This window comes from Melozone crissalis, unplaced genomic scaffold (genome assembly GCF_028551555.1).
Source record: "Melozone crissalis strain CALT ecotype California unplaced genomic scaffold, PUWL_Pcris_2 ptg000042l_1, whole genome shotgun sequence".
NCBI lineage: Eukaryota > Metazoa > Chordata > Aves > Passeriformes > Passerellidae > Melozone > Melozone crissalis.
This window is the reverse complement of record NW_026535820.1, coordinates 22,407,776-22,426,580: the sequence shown is the minus strand read 5'-3', so window position 1 is coordinate 22,426,580 and position 18,805 is coordinate 22,407,776. Positions and strand designations below refer to the sequence as shown.

General features: G+C 38.3%; 1 protein-coding gene across 1 annotated transcript in view; it reads left to right on the top strand.

Annotated features, from left to right (window-relative positions):
* Positions 1-18,805, top strand: part of PIEZO2 (piezo type mechanosensitive ion channel component 2) — a 285,437-nt gene that overhangs the window by 170,693 nt on the left and 95,939 nt on the right. The window contains exons 7-8 of the mRNA XM_054285125.1: positions 1,247-1,460; positions 17,165-17,333. Of these exons, the coding sequence (XP_054141100.1) occupies positions 1,247-1,460; positions 17,165-17,333 (383 nt within the window). The remainder of the gene's footprint in view (positions 1-1,246; positions 1,461-17,164; positions 17,334-18,805) is intronic.

Below are 18,805 nucleotides of genomic sequence, written 5' to 3'. Positions count from 1 at the left end.
TTTCGCAGCCAGAGTAACTAGCCATAATAAATAACTTATTTTAGGATATCATGTATTCTTATTCTCCAGAAGTGTTGGAATAAAGACAAAGTGTCTCTTTGTAAGAAGAAAAGGAATAGTTACAGGCTGGAGGCAGAAATTTCTGGGTAAAGTTTTACAGCACAATAGGTGAAAGCTTAAAATATGATGAGAAAGGTGTGATGGTGAACCTCAGGTATATAACTATGGATATCAGTCCTTACAATGCCTGGACTCAGCTCAGCTCAGGACCATCCCTGGGAGTGCTGCTCCCAAAAGACACATCAAACCAAGTGAGGGGAAGGGCCAGCAGGCATACTGGAGCTAAGGGGCACCAGGAGCCTGCAGGTCTGTCCTGAGGAAGGTGGCTCCTAGACATTTACTAGTTAAAAAGCCTAAAAATAAATTTAGGCAGGGGCCCCTGCTAGTTAGGCACTGTTGCTTCCAAGAATCCACTGGGCTGCTGTGTTGTCTGCAAGCTCTTACATCATTTTCTCATAGTTGCCACTCTTAGACATGAATATCTTTCCTGCTTCCTAACTTATTTTTGCAGGCTCCCAGGAGAGCACTGAGTCTCCTTCACCAGTTGGACGTTTTCTGAATTGGCATACTCAGCTACCTGTGCAAAAGCAAAAACAGGATACATGTGTGTGACAGCATAGTCTTTGTCTTGTGTAAATTATACATTTCTAGGAGTTAAAAATTTTTTTAAAAATCAAACATTTACTGATTATTTGTAGATTTTATGTAAAGCTCTTCATTTTGATACATGAATCAGGGTCTGTTTTGTTTTACTACGTCAAGGTATTGCAATAACTGTATGAGGAGGCTTTTCACTATTCATCCATGATGCCACTTTAGCACCTTGTACTCAAAAGTTATAAACTGGTAGTCTTAGGAAGTATTAGCTGCCCTTGCAGCCACTCCACAGTTTTTCTCCATGCTTTATGAAACACCTTTACATAGAGAAAAATTCCATCTCAGAGGAAAGCCTGGAGAGTGATTGTGTTCTAAGTGCTGAGATATTGCACTAGTGAATTGAACAAATAAAAAAGAAGATCCTTCTCTTCTAGTCTCAAAGTTAATAGCAGTCTTTAAAGATAATTGTAATAATTACTAGAAAACTAATTGGATCAAAATTTTTAATACATACCTTGTCAAATTTAATTTTTAACAAATGCTGATATTGTCTGTACTTCTCCAACACTCCATGTTTTTATTTTTACAGGTATGATGGTGCCATCTTTGACCTCAGCTGTGTATTTCTTTGTGTTTTTGGGCCTGTGCACATGGTGGTCCTGTTGCCAAGCATTTGATCCGCTGATATTCAGCTGTCTGTGTGTATTAATGGCTATATTCAGTGCAGGACACTTGATTGGACTTTATCTGTACCAGCTGCAGTTCTTTCAGGAGGTTGTTCCACCAAAAGATTTCTATGCCAGGTGAGAAAAATTTCTTTTCTGTTTAATTATGGGCACATGATGGAATGCTCTGTTTGTCACATGTTGATGCAAATGATCTTCCACATAATGCTTTAACAAATTTTACACATACCTTCTTCTTCAGTGGTGGAAGAGTGAAATCTTTTCAGATGGAGTGGTTTTGAATGATAGTGTGGAAAGTCCAGACTGGGTAATTGCAGACAGAGAGCTGGAGCAGGTTAGGAGGGGAGGGTTACTTTTGTTTGTTTTTTTTTTTTCTCAGAGTGTTCCTCAGATGTGAGTGTGAATGATTGGGCTAATGCAGGAATTAAGGAAATTGATGGCAACATTGATACAAGGGCAAATATACAAATGCACGTTTGGTTTTTTGTAGAAGAAAATTAATTCTCTGGTGTCTAATGTCACAGTGCCTTAACTGGAGCAAAATGCTTTTGTGGTGCCACTCTTGTGTGCAGAGGCTGAGGGCTGCTGGGGTCCTTCATATACTGTGCATATTAGACTGATGATGTAAAATTTCTCTCTGGTCACATAGATTCATATAGAACATGCTGATCTTCATACCAACAGCTCCTTACCTTAAGTAAAAAAGCAGCATTTCTAGTTACTTCTGCAGTAAATATTGACTGGCTGTGATTTCACTGACTCTTGTATTTTCTACACACTGTAATCTAAAATAAGATTAAGTATTTTGCTCATTACTATTTTTTTTTCTGGTGGAGCGTGATGACAAATTTGCTTTTATGGTATGTTTTTTGAATGCTGTAGTAATCCTTATATTAAGCTAAATGTGAACATTAACTTTGTTTCTAGTAAGCCTATTGTACCTTTTATTATAAACTGAAGATAAAAGGAAATTAGAGCTACTGTGGAGAATCAATTAATTATTTATCTCTCAATGCACTATTAAAAGCAGTAAAATTGAGCTATCTAGCTACCGTAGCTGTACTTTAGTACTTATTTTGACATTTTATTTAATACAGGTTAATAGATATGTGTGTTTTGTGGTACTGTAACTGGTGACTTGCGGAGTCTGATTGGGAGGGCATAACGTTACCTGAAAAATCAGGAAAGCCTGCTTAGTTTACGTTCTTTTGTGCCACCTAGAGGTCGAGGTAGGAGAACGGATGATTTCTAATGCCAAGAAGCTGAAATGCTCTCAACTTCTCTAAACCTTTTCTATTACTTCCTCCATGTATTAAGAAAATAAAAAGAGAATGGCTTCAAAATTCTCAAGCATTTGGCTTTGAGGATATCTACTCACAGTTTTTAGCAACAGACAGCAATGACATTTTCTCAAGAAGATATGCAATTTAGCTGCAATATGTGAGACTTTCTTCCTATGCATAATTTGTGAAGTCCCCTTTTTCTCTTTAGTATTTTTCTATTAATTTTAAATTAATTTTTTCAATTAATTTACTTTAAGATAATTGTTTTGAGACAATTATCAAGACATTGGTAATGTAGTGATTTCTTTCGTAATTTCTTTTAGTAACTTCTTTGATTGTAAATAATGTGATTCTTTGTTTAATGGCAAAATTTTGTCAGTACAAATATGGCACTTTAACTTAGTCATTAATTTTTGAAATGAAAAAATCAAGCTACAAGAAAGTTGTGTCTGCCTTGGTGTAGAAAAGAAAAGCACCTTCGGAGTTTAGGTTAAAAAATGTCCCAGCATTGGATTTCAGAGTACATGCTGACATTTTTGTAAACAAAAAAAAATGATGTTACCTTCCTGCAGACTTTCTCTTGAATTGGTACTGTTGAATACTCTGCCTTTTACACAGGAAATCATGTGAGGGACTGATGTTCAAAATTATGTGTGAAATTATGTTTGAATATACACAACAACCTACACTCAACTTACGCACAATGGCAGCAGAAGGAGCAGTAGCAGTATTCCTTGTTTCTTTATTTGCAGCTCTTTCTATTGTGAATCTACTTTGATCGGCTTTCAGGGAGGTGTCTTTGAAGAGCATCAAGGCAGGTGTTATCAGAGCTTGGAAGTGAAAATCTTAGTGTGAGCAAAGGCCACTGATGATTTTTAATGATTGACTTGGGCTGATATATAAGCAGTGGCTAGAGGAGGAAAAATGAGAGACATGTATCAGAACGCTGCAGAAAAAATATTTTAGCATTTTGCATCCTAAAAGAAAATCAATACCTTGCTATTTTGTGTATAATCTTGGTTTGAAGATGTGCTAAATATGCAGAGTTTTCATTAATATGAGTACATGACTTCCATAGGCAAACTATATGCCAAGAAAATAATTTGATTCCCCAAATTCTTTCTACAAGAAGGACATTGAGGTGCTGGAGAATGCCCAGGGAAGGGCAACAAAACTGGTGAAAGGTCTGGAGCTAAGTCTTATGAGGAATATCTAAGGGAACTGGAATTGTTCTGCAGAAGACACAGGGAGAAGCCTGGAGAAGGCTCAGAGGTGACCTTGTTGCTGTCTAAAAGCAAGTTGTAGCGAGGTGGGGGTTGGTGTCCTCCTGAGTAAAAAGCATCAGGAAAAGAGGAAATAGCCTCAAGTGGCACCAGGGGAGGTTTAGATTGGATATTAGAAGAACTTCCTGCGCTAGAAGAATTGTCTGCCATTGGAAGAGTCTTCTCAGGAAAGGGGTTGAGTCACCATCCCTGGAGATACTTAGAAGATCTGTAAGCCTGGGCATTTAGGGACATGGTTGAGAGATGGATTTGGCAGTGTTTGTTTAATGGTTGGACTTGATGATCTTAGAGGTCTTTTCCAACCTAAATTATTCTGTGATTCCACATGAAAGAAGGACTTTTATTTCTCTGTAAATTTTTGAGGGCCCAATCCCCAGAAAAAGCTCCCCTGAATTTCAAGGACATATGTGAAAACTGCTCTGGTTGGGCTGCTGGTGAACATTTTTTTTCTCAGCAGAATGTAAGTCTGTGTTTTAAAAAGCTCCTTTCTGGATTTGAGCTCTCAAGTTTACAAGAAATGTACAAGTGGTTTCTCTGATCAATAAAAAATGTGGGTTTTTTTCTGAATAGTAATGCATTCAGCTTGTCAGATTATCGATCGATTTCAGACTATATAAAGTTAAACTACACCCAAACAAACCAGAAAATTCTCAAGTTAACAGTATTATTCAGCTGAGACTTGCATCATCCTTGAGCTGTTCCTTCCTTTCAAGAACGATTCAACTCAAAATTCACCATTTTGTGATTGTAAGAAGTGACTGAATGTCACCAGAGGAAAGCAGTTTTTTTGGAAGGGATAACCTGACATCTGGTGAATTTACATGTTTTACCCTGAAATCTCATGGGATTGTGCAAACAAAGTACTTCACCCCTGAAAATGGGATATTGTGATAACATAGCCCTGAGTACTTGCCAGAGTGATATTACTGGACATGGAGGTATTGCTGTCCTGGAAGTTTCACATCTGCTGCTGTGGCTGTCTGGATCTGTGATGTGCAGGTAGAAGTGGCATAAACACAAACATGCTGAAATGCCATGGAGTGAGCACTGGGATCTGCAGATTGAAAAATGACCAGTGTACTGAAAAGTCTGAATATAGCTGGTATATCAGGGGTAGGCATGCTGCCAGCAAATCAATATTGCAAATTGATGCAATATCTCAAATATTGCAATATGCAAATATTGCAAAGATGGGGGAAAATAGCAAGAAGTATCAATTTAAAGCAAAATTCAGAAAGTATCGTGTTTCTTCCATAACATTTTTTTCACCCAAGTTAGTAAAAACAAATCAATGAGCTAAAATGACTTTAGAAATTAGGTACACTGTGTCACAGCCTGAAAAAATACACAGTAATATGTTCACCATTTTTCAGATTGCTGCCTCCTTTCTTCCTGATATTGTTTGTTTTGGCAAAAGAATGTAATTGGGGAAATGATAAGGCCTTGCCAACATGAAGAAATAGGATCAGTGCAGTGGTATGAGGTTTGCCCAAGTCAGTAGAGTTATTCCTGTCCAAAACTATGCTTATAAGCATATTAATTTAAACATCCAGCAACCCAATGTAAATTAAAATCTGTGTGCTTTCCTGTAGTTTAGGTCTGTCTTGCTTGTAGTTTTCAGTCAAGTAATGTTCCAAATAGTTTAAATACAGCTGGTTTCATCTATAGAAGGCACCTCCCTTACAAAATGAAGCAAACCTCGGAGTCCAGGTAGTGGCATCCACTTCACAGTGATACCTTATTTCACACCTACTTAAGTGAATGGGAATTTGGAATTACACAGCTGATTGCTTTGCTGCAGTGTGAGTTGGAAAGTCTAGTCTAAGGAGTTTTGTTCAAGAGGAAATTTTCATCTGAAAGATGTCTATAAATCTATTTAAGCAGGACTTTTAAAATAGGTTTTACAGTGACTAATAATAATCCTACTTAAATTACTCTTTTACTTTTGGAGAAAAGATATCTGCTACAGATGGTAGATTTAGAATATTCAGTTTGTTTTCAGATTAATCTGAGAAGAGTCTAGTCCAAAATTCTTCCTTTGGACTTCCCTGGAAGCTTTGACACAGATTTGGATTTTGTAGTCCAAATACTCTGTTCAACCGGGGTTATAAATGCTTAAGCACTGTCTCAAAAATGTTCCTGGAGTTGTCAGATCAGGGTCAGATCAGATCCAGCTGTTTTTTCCTAAGTTAGACACTAACCTTGCAAATAAAATCCCATTAGGAGAGCAGATATTGCCAAAGTAGTGAGATGTAGCTGATTGATTACCTCTGCAGGGCAAGGCACTGATCTCCTGCTCTGCTGCTGCTTTTGCAGCTCCACTGGAGCCAAGAGCTGGGCAACATGTTTCACCTGAGCTGCAGCCACTGCTAGTCCTTGCTGCAGACCCTCTTTGGCACCTGTCTCAAAGGTGGCTCACATCTGAGAGGCAGAATTTTCTTAACCTTGTAGGAGAGTGAGGGTTTTGGGGTTGCCTTTTGACTTGGTCACAAGCCAGTGTTTGAAAAGATGGAGCTCATTTATGTGTGCTATACTGAGCTGCCCTTTGGCTGCAGTAGCTTTCATGCCTTCTGCCTGGTATTTTTAGGTGCTTCTCACTGTGGTACTGCAGTACCACTGCCAGGACAGAGGCCAGACCCTTGGATATTTGCCATGTAAAGACACTGCACTGCACTTGTCTGTTTCCATCATCCTCTATCAGCAAAAGGACACTTTGCAGTTGCAGAACATGCTCCAAAACATACCAGGCCAGCCACCATGTTGATTACCATGACCAGATTTGATTAGAGAGCCACAATTTTGTCTCAGAGGAAGAGACATTAGGTATTTGTCCTTATTCTTACAGAAATTTGCAGCTGAGTTTCATACTAGCTCTATAATGTACCACATTTTAGGGTTTAATTCTACTTAGAATGTTTTAGCTTTCTCAGAACTTCAGCTTCTTTGTATTTGTTAAAATATATTTTGGAAAAGAAGTGAATGATTCTGTTAACAGCTTAGAAATGCAAGTTTGCTCTCCTGTTGACAAAAGACAATAATCATCCTTGCTATTATCATCTCTTTTGAAAATATGAGGTGGACTTATTTGGGCTCCCTTTATAATGAAAGGTTGGATGAGGAAAAGGCAAGAGAGGAAATAGTAAGTAGCAATTTGCCTGGAGAGCAGTCCTTCCCATCCCCATGGTATAGCCGCCAGCACTCACCATCACCACCCTGCTGCATCAAGTGCCAAATGTAGCCTTGGAATAAGCAGGCACAACTTAATTTATGTTACTGACATTGCACCCCAGGTGATTTACACATCTCTGTCTTCCACTGGGCTTGAAAGAGGTGTAAACTGAGACAAGTGCTAAGACCTTTTCAAAACAATGGTTTTCTGCATGTGGGACAGACTGGTTTCCCAGTTGTGTTCTGCTACAGTGGTGAGCCTGCCACTGGTGAGACCCCTGGCAGCCTGGTGGGGCTGGCCCTGGTCATGGAAGATTTCTATTAGTGGAAAGTGGGGAGCCTTAACACTCCCAACAATGACCACACTGCATCTGAAAATTGAGTGTAAGCTGCAAACATAGAAATCAGCCATTGTCGTGTGATATAATGTTTCCTGCATCCAGATAGGTGTGTGTTGCACAGAGGCTCCTCTTCCTTGCATGCACTGAACTACTGAGGTCAGAGGGAAGTGATGAAAATCTTAGAATTGCTGATATTCTGTGATAAACTTGCCTGCTGATTCCGATTCACCTGAATTGGGCATGCAGTTGGTCTGGTGATGTAGCCATCCCGCTTTTGCACACTCTCATGCAGCTTTGACTCTTCTGTGGTCAGCACACCTCCCTGCTAGCAGAAGCTCTGCTCATGGGTAGGGTGAGACAGAGACAGATCACTCCACTCCCCCATACACACCATGGCCTTGCAAGTGGCCAGTCTCAACAATGACACTTGAACAGACTCCCTGCCCCTCACAGCCTGTCCTGGGTGGACATGAAAAGGGTGACTGCAAAGTGACCCCTTAATTTTATCTTTGTATTTTCTGGAAAATACATATCTGCATTCTATGATCATTGTTCAAGTGCCTGAAAATAAGGACAGAAAAGAGACAAAACCCCTCTCCTCCTACCAGGTTTGTATTCGTATTATTCTGTGGTGTTAGGAGACATGGATTGTAATTAGCAAACTTCTCTTGGATTTACAAACTTGTTTTTTGAGGTCTGCTCAAGAACAATGATGTTTGTACTCTGGCATCACCAGAAATTGTGATGAAGAATATTTAACACTCTGTGTTTTCACCTCAGTGTATCAACATTAACAAATGAATCATCCCACATTCCTTGGAGGTAAAAAAGGTAGTCCTGAGTAACCTCAGTCAAGCACACACTGGGGAGTTAGTCCTTGTCCATGCAGGGGCAGTCTACACCAGTTTCTGTAAACACTCATGGAGTGGAAGTGCTTAATCTCTTGTTTATGCTCATTTAGCTGAAGTTTGGAACTTGCTGATAAAAGCTGAGCCAATCATGTTCAATTTATAACCAATTTAAAATCAGCTGTTATACCACTTTCGTTTTGAAACTGGGTAATTTCCAAACATTTCCTGGGCATTATTGTTCATTATCCCATTATCTTCTTTTCCATATCCTGCTATTTTACTTTCTTTTTATGTTTAAAGCCAAATGGGAATCATAGCTTATATTTCTGCCTTAGTACACTTGCTGCTAAAAAGGAATATTTTCTTTGCTCATACTTTCTACTGCAGAACCTCTTGATGAAGGTATCCATCACTCTTGTGGTTTTTTTCAACCTGTTTCACTGCCAGCTGAGTAAGTGGAAAATCTCTTTATCCTCTGCATGCATCACTGAACCTAGCAGGTTGCCCCAATGTGACTGAAAAGTATCATCACTCCTTTTTCAGAGGTGGAAAAATTCCCTAACAGAGAAGTTAGATGGATCACATAACCCTCCCAAGATAGCCAGAACTTGGAATAAAGCACAAAGCTTTGGCTGCAGTCTGAATCCTAGATCACAGACCAAGTTGCCTCAAAGTTAAAATAGTATGAAGCTACACTTTAAAACAATTTCTGTTCTTCTGTACATGTTGCTCTAAGGTCTAAGGGGTAGCAGTAAAGCTCTTAGGCAGTTGCATGGTTAATTGTTGTACCAGGTCACTTGCATACTCTGGTCAGCACCACCCTGCTGAATGCTGATGCTCGCTGGGGTTACCTGAGCACTGTCTCCTCCTCCTCCTATGTGACTTCTGCTGAAGATTTACCTGAGCTCTTCTGTTCTTCTCCCAGCACCTGAGCTTAGGACAACAAGGCTGTCTGTGGTCTGCACTACTGGTTGAGTTTTAGGAGCAGACTCTCCCCCCTTCTGCCTGTGAGAGACTTTCTGAGATGAGGCTGTTGGTTCCTTTCCTTTCAGCAGCTCAGCTAACTCACTTTGAAAAACCAATAGCCTCAGTCACTAATTGGCACAGAAAGCCTTTGTTAACCATGTCATTGCTAAGCTGTGCCATTTTTGAGCTGTGCCTTCTCTTCTGTGCTCGAGTGTCCAAGTTCACCCTCTCACAGGGGGAAGCCTTTGTGTCCATGGATGTTTCTGAACATGCCTTTGGCTTTCCCCTGCTTTCCACATGAGTCCTTAGAAGCCTGGGCCTGTTTTCTCATTACTTTCACCTCTGAGTAGAAGGTCCAACTGAACATTAAATATTTTTAATTTTTTCCACATAGCTTGGGTGTTGTCCATACTCAGGTGGTGCTGTATAGTATTAGGTGCTTTTCATGCCCCTTTATGGTCACAGGGAATATGTGTGCATGAGGAAGGTGACCAACTGGAAAATCACTGGTGCCAATCAGCCTTCTCTGCTAGGGTGACTGTTCTCTCTCCATCCTCTCATCCCAGCAAGGCTGCCTCACTCCTGCAGCCTGCATCCTTCAGCTACAAACCCTGAGTTGCCTCTAGTTTGTAGCTGAAACTATTTGGGAAGAAAAAAAAAAAAACTCCTAAACCCTGCTGCATTTAAAATATTTTTATTTTAGTGACAGAAAAAGCCAACTATTTGCCTAATTATATTTGAAAGCAAACTCTATTTGCCTAACCTAAATGTGAGCCAGGCTGCTGCTGCTATCAAAGCAGAGACAATGCTGGCCCTGGTGAGGAATAATCATGTTGATGGAGTCACTCTAGCTAAGTTATCAGGCAGGAGTCCTAAACCAATTTCTCCTGCATGTTTATTCCCACTTCACCACCTTCTTGCTATCCTATCTGGCAGTTCTCCCTGTGCCAGATGCTCAAATGTATGATGGGAATGAAAAGATATTGGAATCTCTGCTTCAGTACATTTCTTCATCAGATGAGAGCCTTTGGAAGTCCCAGCAGAAGCCCCCAAAGGCTACAGCAACTTGCTGCTTTTCTGGCTCACTGATGTGCTGAAAGGAGCAAGGTCAATGTTGATGCTCACTAGAAACTCAGAGCAAAGTTGAGCTGTGTCATGGATAATGGAAAGATTTGGGAATGCAGAGAAGAAACCCATTCAGAGGATAAATCTTCATTTAAGGCTTTTGAAGATGGCTTTTGTCTGTCTCAGTAAACAAGGGATTAATAGACCCACACCTATTTTTGGTGATAACAGTGGTCATTGACCTAACTATTGCTTCTAAAGCAATGAAAGCTTTTTGTAATAGGGAGTCAGTACAAAGCTAAATTATTGGAGGAAATGTGATATAGACCTCACAAGTCTTCATGTTCAGACTTAAATTCCCCTTAGGGAAACTGTTTTATTTCAGACATGTGAAGTATTTTAATGTCTGAAGTTTGGTCATTTTCAGCAGATGCCCATTTCTTAACAGCTTCCAGTCACATAGTCTTAGAGAAAATTTGATTATCTGGTTACTTCAAAACAAAAAACAGCTTATAGAGTAGATACTATTTATCATCTTAGTTTAAAGTTGTTAATGAACTTGAAAGCAAAGTGATTCTATTGCAACTGCTCATATGGTCCTTTTTTTCTCCTTGAATTAAGATTTGTGTTGTATTTACAGGTTTTGCAAGCTTTTATGTAACTCACCATCCTTACAGATATCTTTTCTCTACAGCTTCCTGATTAATGGCTCATAATTTCTCTCTGTCTTCATTATATGGATAATATTAGCACACAAGTTTTAAACTACTCACTTTTTCATGATGTTTCTCATGCAGTAGATGTGCATTTGAAGTTAATTTTCCTTTAAAAGAAAAGTCACTGATGTTCAGAAGAGGGTGGGAGATATACAAGGGCTGGTTTTGTCATTGCCAGAAAAGCTTTGATCCAATAGAAGCTATGGAAACCAAAAACCAAAACTTGGTAGGAAAAAAAATGGACATATGACATCTGCTAAAGAGCTATAGAAATCTGATGACATTAAAACAAAAGTTAGAACGATCTACTTACCTACCAAGTCTACATTCACTATGTGTATGCCTGTATTACAGCGTTGGGATAGCAACATGCTGAATAAAAACAATTCCAGTCTCAGTGTACATTTACAGATATTTCAAAAAAACATTTTGAACTGTTAAGCTGAAATTTATCATAATGCTCCTCAACCCAAAAAGTCAACTTTTTGTATGGTCATTAATATGGCACAGTTCCATCTAGCCAGTTCGGAATTATCCAAGTCTGAACCAAAGCAGAGTCTAGGGCTTTTTAGAGCTAAAAATACTTGCAATGCTCTTTGAATCTCGTATCACTCCAATATGAACACATTTAATGACTTTAGTCCAACTGTGTACTGAGGTTTGTATCTCCCTGCACAGTTGTCCTGCTGAGGTGAAGGGGAGGTGTGAAGGATCGACTCCTTCTCTGTGGAATTTTATAACATGATTTGGAAAGACAAATGCCAGTTTTTCCATTCATTCTTTTTTTTTTCCTTTAAAAATCCACGTGAAACCAAATGCCTTCTGCTCTCTTTAACCCTAATTCTTTGGGATGCCTTCTGCATTTCAGCCAACTTTTCCACCTCTTTCCTCCCAATGTTCTGCTATTTCTGTAAAAATGTGGTGTCAGTTCAGTGTACCCTGGAGCAGTGGCCCCAGTATGGTCTGAATTCCCAGCCAATAGCCTGGGGGGTAATGGCTTTCTGGAAGGCCAGGATGGGTCTGAAGGTACCACAGAGCTGGCTGAGTGCTTTCCAACAGCGTGTGTTGCTTTGGGCACATAGCCCAAAGAGGAGGAGTGGAGTAGCTTGTAGCATTCTCTTGGAAGAGGCATTATGGATATGAGTTTATGGATCTTAACTTCTGTGTAGCTCGTCATCGAAGTACAGAAAACTCAGCAGGATGGCTAATGTATGAAAAGGGAACTCCTGGCTTTTAGGAGGATTGTGTAGGAATTATGTTTTATCTATGCTAATTTATTTTCCAGTTCATTCCACTGCATTCTCTCTCTTACCTACAGAACACTTTCAAGCCTGACAACAGTATGCACCTCTTTTAAGTCAATGTTTGATAAAAGGTTCACTCTTCAAGCAGTGTTTAGAGTTTGGGACACAGCCGTTTCAGTATTTAAAATATTCTTCATGAGATAGTATTCAGCGCTTGTACTGTGAAATATGAAATTTTGACTTTTCTGCCTGTCTTTCAGTCATTTTTGCCCCAGAAAAATAATATTTCTACCACAACCACCACCACTTTCTCCAAATATACTATTTCTTGCCTATTTTTATGGAATTTGTTGCTCTCTTTCCTCCCTTATTCTCCTCTCCCTTATTCTCCTCTTCTTTGCTTACTCTACTCTTCTTTCCTTTTCTTCTCTCATTTGGTCATTTTTAGCATCTCAGTTTTAGGGCTCAGTTATTCAAATGTCAGCCTCAATATTTCATTCTCCTACCCTAGACTTGCAGACACCACTCTCATCTCCTTTCATGTGAGGAGATTGAAATAAATATGCAATAGAAGATATCCAGATGAAATAAAGATTCAGACAGTTCCTAAAATCCAACACAAATTCAGAAGTTCTACAAGGATGGATTGTGCAAATCCAGCACAGCACACTAAAATGTTCTGATGCCATTGCTGGGAATAGCCATGCAATAGGTACTGGCCTAAAAGAAGAAAAAAAATATAAAAAGCATCTTATAATATTAAATGCTAAATCAGAAAATGCAGCTCCTAGAGGGGTTTGATGCAGACATTTTCTTCAAGCTGTAATCTTCATGCAAACTCATAAATTATATGGAAAAATTGCCCCCTCCTCTGTTGTGTTGTGAAAAGTACTGTGTGCATGAGGACACAGAGTTGTAGGAAGATTCAGCAGCTGAACTGGAAATCTCATCTAGACAAAACTATTACAGAAGCTAAAACTCATGAAAAAGAATAAGAGACAGTAAAAGATTTTCTATCAATTGAAGTCAAGATTGGATGCCATTCTGGACTATAAACTCCTATTCAACCACAAGATCGTTGTTCAATAGAGGAATTATTGGGTGTCCTATATTGTGCAGGAAGTCAGAATTATTACTTCCTTTCCTGGCCTTGAAAGTTACAAGGCAAATACTTGCCTGAAGTCAACTCTTGAAACATGAGCACATGCAGGATCTGAACTTAAAAATATGTTTTTAAAAAAAGAAAAAATTCCCAATAATTTTAGTGAATGTAAAATTCACAGATCTAACAGATATGTAATGACTGCTTTGGTAATTCTGTATATGAAGCATATTTTTGTTTGCATAGGTATTTTTTCTTCATATGTAGTACTGTGAGTAATTATGCCATTTCTTATAATACATTAATGAAATAATTAAGTAATTCAATGCAATAGAAGTTTTAGCAATATAGATTTTTAGTAACTTTGATGGTTCCTTAGGGGAAATTACTGTAGATGCAACAGGAATTTGTTTTTCTAAGTGAAATTGAAATTTGTCTTCTGAATTTTAATGTTAGACTAATATAGAAAGTGAGAATTTTGTATGGTCACAGTTTACAGCTTCGTCGGGAAATCATGAAAGATGAAGGTGCATCTGCTAAAAGGATGATTTACAGATTCAATACGAATCTTTTCCAAGAAAACAAGCTTATAGAATATTAACTGGACAAAAAGATGCCACCTTTATTTTAAGAACACTTTTTCACTGTTATCTCACAGCATTTCTCAGTCAGACGTTTAAGTTCCTCTTGGCCTTTTATAATTTCTATAACTTTTTCCAAATTATTTCTGCTATGCCTTTTTCAGGATACCAGTGAGGATTTTTAAAAACGCATCTTTAATTCTTTGCAAGAGTAGAAATACTAATCTATTCACAACTTGCAAACCTCCATTTTATGTGACATCGCATGCAGTCTTCTGGAAACCCCAACATATCCATTAATAAATAAGTCTCGCATTGTTTGCTTTGTTTATATTCTGTATCCAGGCACACAAGTACTTGACTTGTTTGGTAGTGGGTTTCTCCCACTTAGGACTCATTCTGAGCTTACTGATGGCATACATGTATGTTGGGTAAGATGAAGTCACAGCAACATCAGACAGAGTTGGACTCAAACACAGCTGGTTGGGATCAATACTGAATGTAAAGAGATCTTTGCAGAATGAAGTATGCAGAACTGAATAATGACTGAATTTGTACTGCTTATACATTTTATGGTAGCCATCCCTGAGTAATTAGAAGCTTTGTGTAAGGGAAGATGGTTCTGTTCCTCTGAAAAATGTTCCGCACCAGCAGAACATTTTTGGAAATGTTCATCATTGAGGAAAACGATGAAGTATAACTGTTGAGTGAGTAGCAACTTGTAGCATTATTGGAGGCCAGAACAGACAGAACGAGCATTCCCAAGACAACAGAGAATTTTGAATGTGATAAACAGAGAAAGTTATGTTGAGTACATTGTGACTAACAGGTCTCAAAGCCCAAGGAGAACTCAGAAATGAGGAGCAGTTCCTCTACATCCATGCTTTATGAGACAAAGTAAAATACATTGACTAAATTGAAGTTAAAGACATTAAACTAAATTTCTGGCCATGTGGCAACTTAGAGGGAAAAGATGTGCTGTAACTTATTAATATTTGCTGAATGCAGGACCAGAAGGGAGCAGAATTAAGTCCAGTATTATAATGTACAAATAATTTGGAGCCAACAAATGAAACTAAGAGAATGAGAATATAACTGAAGCATAATAAAATTTCCTAGCCATTAGGATTATGTGGAATGTTTTCTTTTCAGTGGAGATAAAAGTGAAACATTAGTTGATCTGGCTTTCTAGCTATAGTATATTATAAAACATACTACAGGAATGGAATATGTGATATGAAGGTCATGTCTGCTTGGCAGAAGGTTCTGAGAGCCATCAGGAACTTTCCCTCATTTCTGTAAGAAATACTCATCACTAACTGTCAATGGAAAGACTTTGCATTTCAGTAGGAATTGGATTTCACTCTGATTCTGATGCTTATGAAACAGAAATAGGGTGAATCATACTGTGCTTGCATAGAAAAGCTTGAAACAAACCAAAGATGGAGAACTGTGTTGTGAAACAGAGGTAAAAGATGAAACTAACAGGAGCTCAGCAACTAATAGGAGCTCAACAACCCTGATCATTGATGAGCAAAAATGACAAGTCAGTAGGAGAGAGGAAAGCAGACAAACAAGATGTTCCTATTTGCTGATAGAAATATGAACAGAATACATTCCAGCATGCATTTCACCCAGATGGAGCCAAGCTGTAACATCAACTCCAAATGTTCTTGGATGCTATGGAAGTTTGAGTCTGAGTCAGCTCCAAACACAGCTCATTCAGCTCCTTTAAATTACAGCAATCTACTCTGTATACAGGATTTTTTAAATGTTTTTTTCCCCAACTTTGTATCTACCCAACAGCTCTGAAAGGTCCTAAAGTTTATATCTTTGGCCTCTGTTGACAATCAGAATGAGAAGTGAGTGCTGATAGATTGGTTAATAAAATGCTATGGAGCTCTCCTTCTGTGAGTTAATGCTATTATGCCCATGCAGCAAATCCCGTTAAGAACAAAAATAATATTTGCACTTTGCGGCATCCAAAGGCAAATTTCAGGCAGCACACCTCTGTTGAATATTGTGCTTACTCTTTGTATTCATTCAGCTTTTCGTGTTGGATCTTACTAGGTTAAGGAAGAACTAAGCTTTTAGACACTCTTGAAAATTAAATCCCCCTGCAGAAATTCTTTCATGTTTTGGGTTTGCTTTTTTTATTTAATGTGTTTGGTTTACCCTTTCAAAGGAACAATAGTTTGGGATTTATCATTCTACCAATAAGAAGATCTTCTTAATTGTCTCTTACACCTTGTTTTGGTAAAACATGAAAACTCTCACAGACATTATGGTGGAAAAAGCTTTTGTCAATAGACCAAATATTTGTAATGAATACTGACGCATGCTACTGGTAGCTCATGCCCTAACTTTTGAACTCTATGAGCTATTTTATAATAAAACAGATAAATTATTGTTTCCTATTAGGTTTTTTTTCAGTATTTAACACATCTACTAGGCATCTAACATCTTGTATTAAACTGAAAATGTTGGGAATTTTTTTTAATACTAAGTGGGCTTTTTTGCATTATTGTGTAATCCCAGTTTTTCCAGAAACATCAAATATCTCATGTCATTGATAATACTTCTAATTAATTTTTCTTCTTTTTCTTTCCTCAGTTATTTGATTATCTGAAACAATACCCTTTCTGAATATTTTCATTTTTGTTCACAAAAGCTATGAGTTCAGTAGAGCCCTGTATGTTTCTAAACATTGGCATTACTAGATAACAATTTTTTAATAGTATTAGCTTTTTAAAAGAAAAGACCAGTAAACTGTTCAGTGTGCCAAGATATACTTTACAGCTGTGTCCTGGCAGGGTGACTGAAAGTAAACTTACACGTCAGTTTACTAAATCTCTCTGAAATGTCATGTTGCTGTGATTTGCCAAATGGACTTACAGCCAGGTTTTCTCTTCCCACTCTCTGTAGCTCTGGATCTACAGGGAGCAGATCATTGCAAGTTTTCTCATTGGACATAGTAGATGTAATGTTATTATACTCCCATTTTTCATGTTGAAAAGCAATTGTAAAACCCCACTTCTTTTGACTAAATATGTGGAATGAAAATACTCACTGCATTTTAGATGTGATGGCAGGTGCTATTTTTGAGCAGAACAACTGGTATTAAGCATAAGCAAAAGTTGCCCTCTGAAATATTTTTAAACATTTTTAAGATTTGGTCTTTATTATCTAATGTGGCTGCTTTGGTTTTTTTATATTCACAGGTTGTTTGGTGTCACTTCTCTTACTCAGACAAACTGCTCAAGCACTTGGATGATCATCAAAAACCAGAAGTTACATTGGTATCACCATGCCAACCCAATCTTACTGCTGGTGATGTACTACACCCTCGCGACTCTCATCCGTCTCTGGCTGCAGGAGCCCATTGAAAGGGTAACGTCCTCCTCTCTTCCAATGACTGATGACTGGGAGCCTGCCCAGGGCAAATGCTTACTAACAGAGGTGCAAAACTTTAGGAAAATTACGGGAAATAGACAGCAAGTGCAAGGTGGTACTTTGAATTTGGTATTTTCACTAAGTTTCTCCAAGAGTCTGATTTAAAATCATCGGGACAATTATGCAAGGAATGCAATGGCAGAGCATTAATGCTTTGATTTGGAAAGCAGGTGTTGATATGCTGTAATGGCTGGACTTGATTCACTCAATGATCTGAAAGGTCTTTTCCAACCTAAATGATTCTGAGTCTGGGATTCAAGTTTAGGTGCTATCAAGTGAAATGCCAGCACCTAAGGCTTGTCTGCCAGAACAGAGCTAGGATTTTTGGCATAGGATGCAGTAAGACAAAGCATATATTTGTAATTTTATCAAAGATATAGAAAAATTTTCTTAAAACCTTTCCTCCTGTGTGCGTGAGCAAAAATCCCAGCTTTCATTTAAGAGCAAGAGAACAAGGAGAAAAAAAAAAGTAAACCTTTACTTCTTCCAATTTCAGAGGAAAATGGGTATATGGGAACCCAGAGGTATCTTAAAAGCTTAGAAACTGAAAGTATAAAAAGGATGATCCTAGGCATTACTTATATTAATTTCCTGATCCTCAGAGGCCTGATGGGAGTTTTCAAGTTGAGGTTTAGTAGTGCTGTAAACCACAATGAAAATACTCATGACTCTGCTGTGAATTAGTGGAGTTTGTAGAGGCAAGTAAAAATGTTGAAGGTTTTCTTATTTTAAGGGTATTTCTTTATATAATGGATAATGTAACCATTTAACATTTTAAAAGGCAATCAAAATACATCACCTCTGAATTGAGATGTCTGCTATTTGGGGGTTACATATCCCCAAATATGTAATTTGGCTTCAAAAGGTGACAGATGCCTGAGCCATCACCTTGAGCTATTAAAAAATCGTATCTTAAGTTCCCAAAAATCTTAATACTCTCTTTTCTAAAGTCATATCATTGTGATCCAGTACCCTCTGGCATTGGGTGTTTTTAGGGTCTTTTTCCTTTTATTTTTTCTGCAGCTGCAGCTTCTGGAAATTAGATTTTTCTTTTCTCTTTTTAAATGAAACGTTAGATTTCCAGATAATAATATGATTTTAGCACTGGGACTGTAGCTAGAACTTCACATCTCACAAACTGCTTAGTAAAACCATGAGAACTACCCACAGAGGAGTAGCCACATGTGAAATGCAGTTAGTGTGAGCTGTGTGATCTCAGCAAGTCTGGGAATTGATTACCAGTACCTGGGTTGTTTTCATCCAACAGCCACCATCTAAAAGTTTGGTGTTGGACCTAAGTTAGTTGCTGTGCTTTTTTAGTGGAGAGAAGTGGGTCTTTCTGTCTAGGAGAGAGGGAATGCTGCAATTCCTACAGGGACTTGAGAGGAACTATAGTGGTCTTGCCTGCA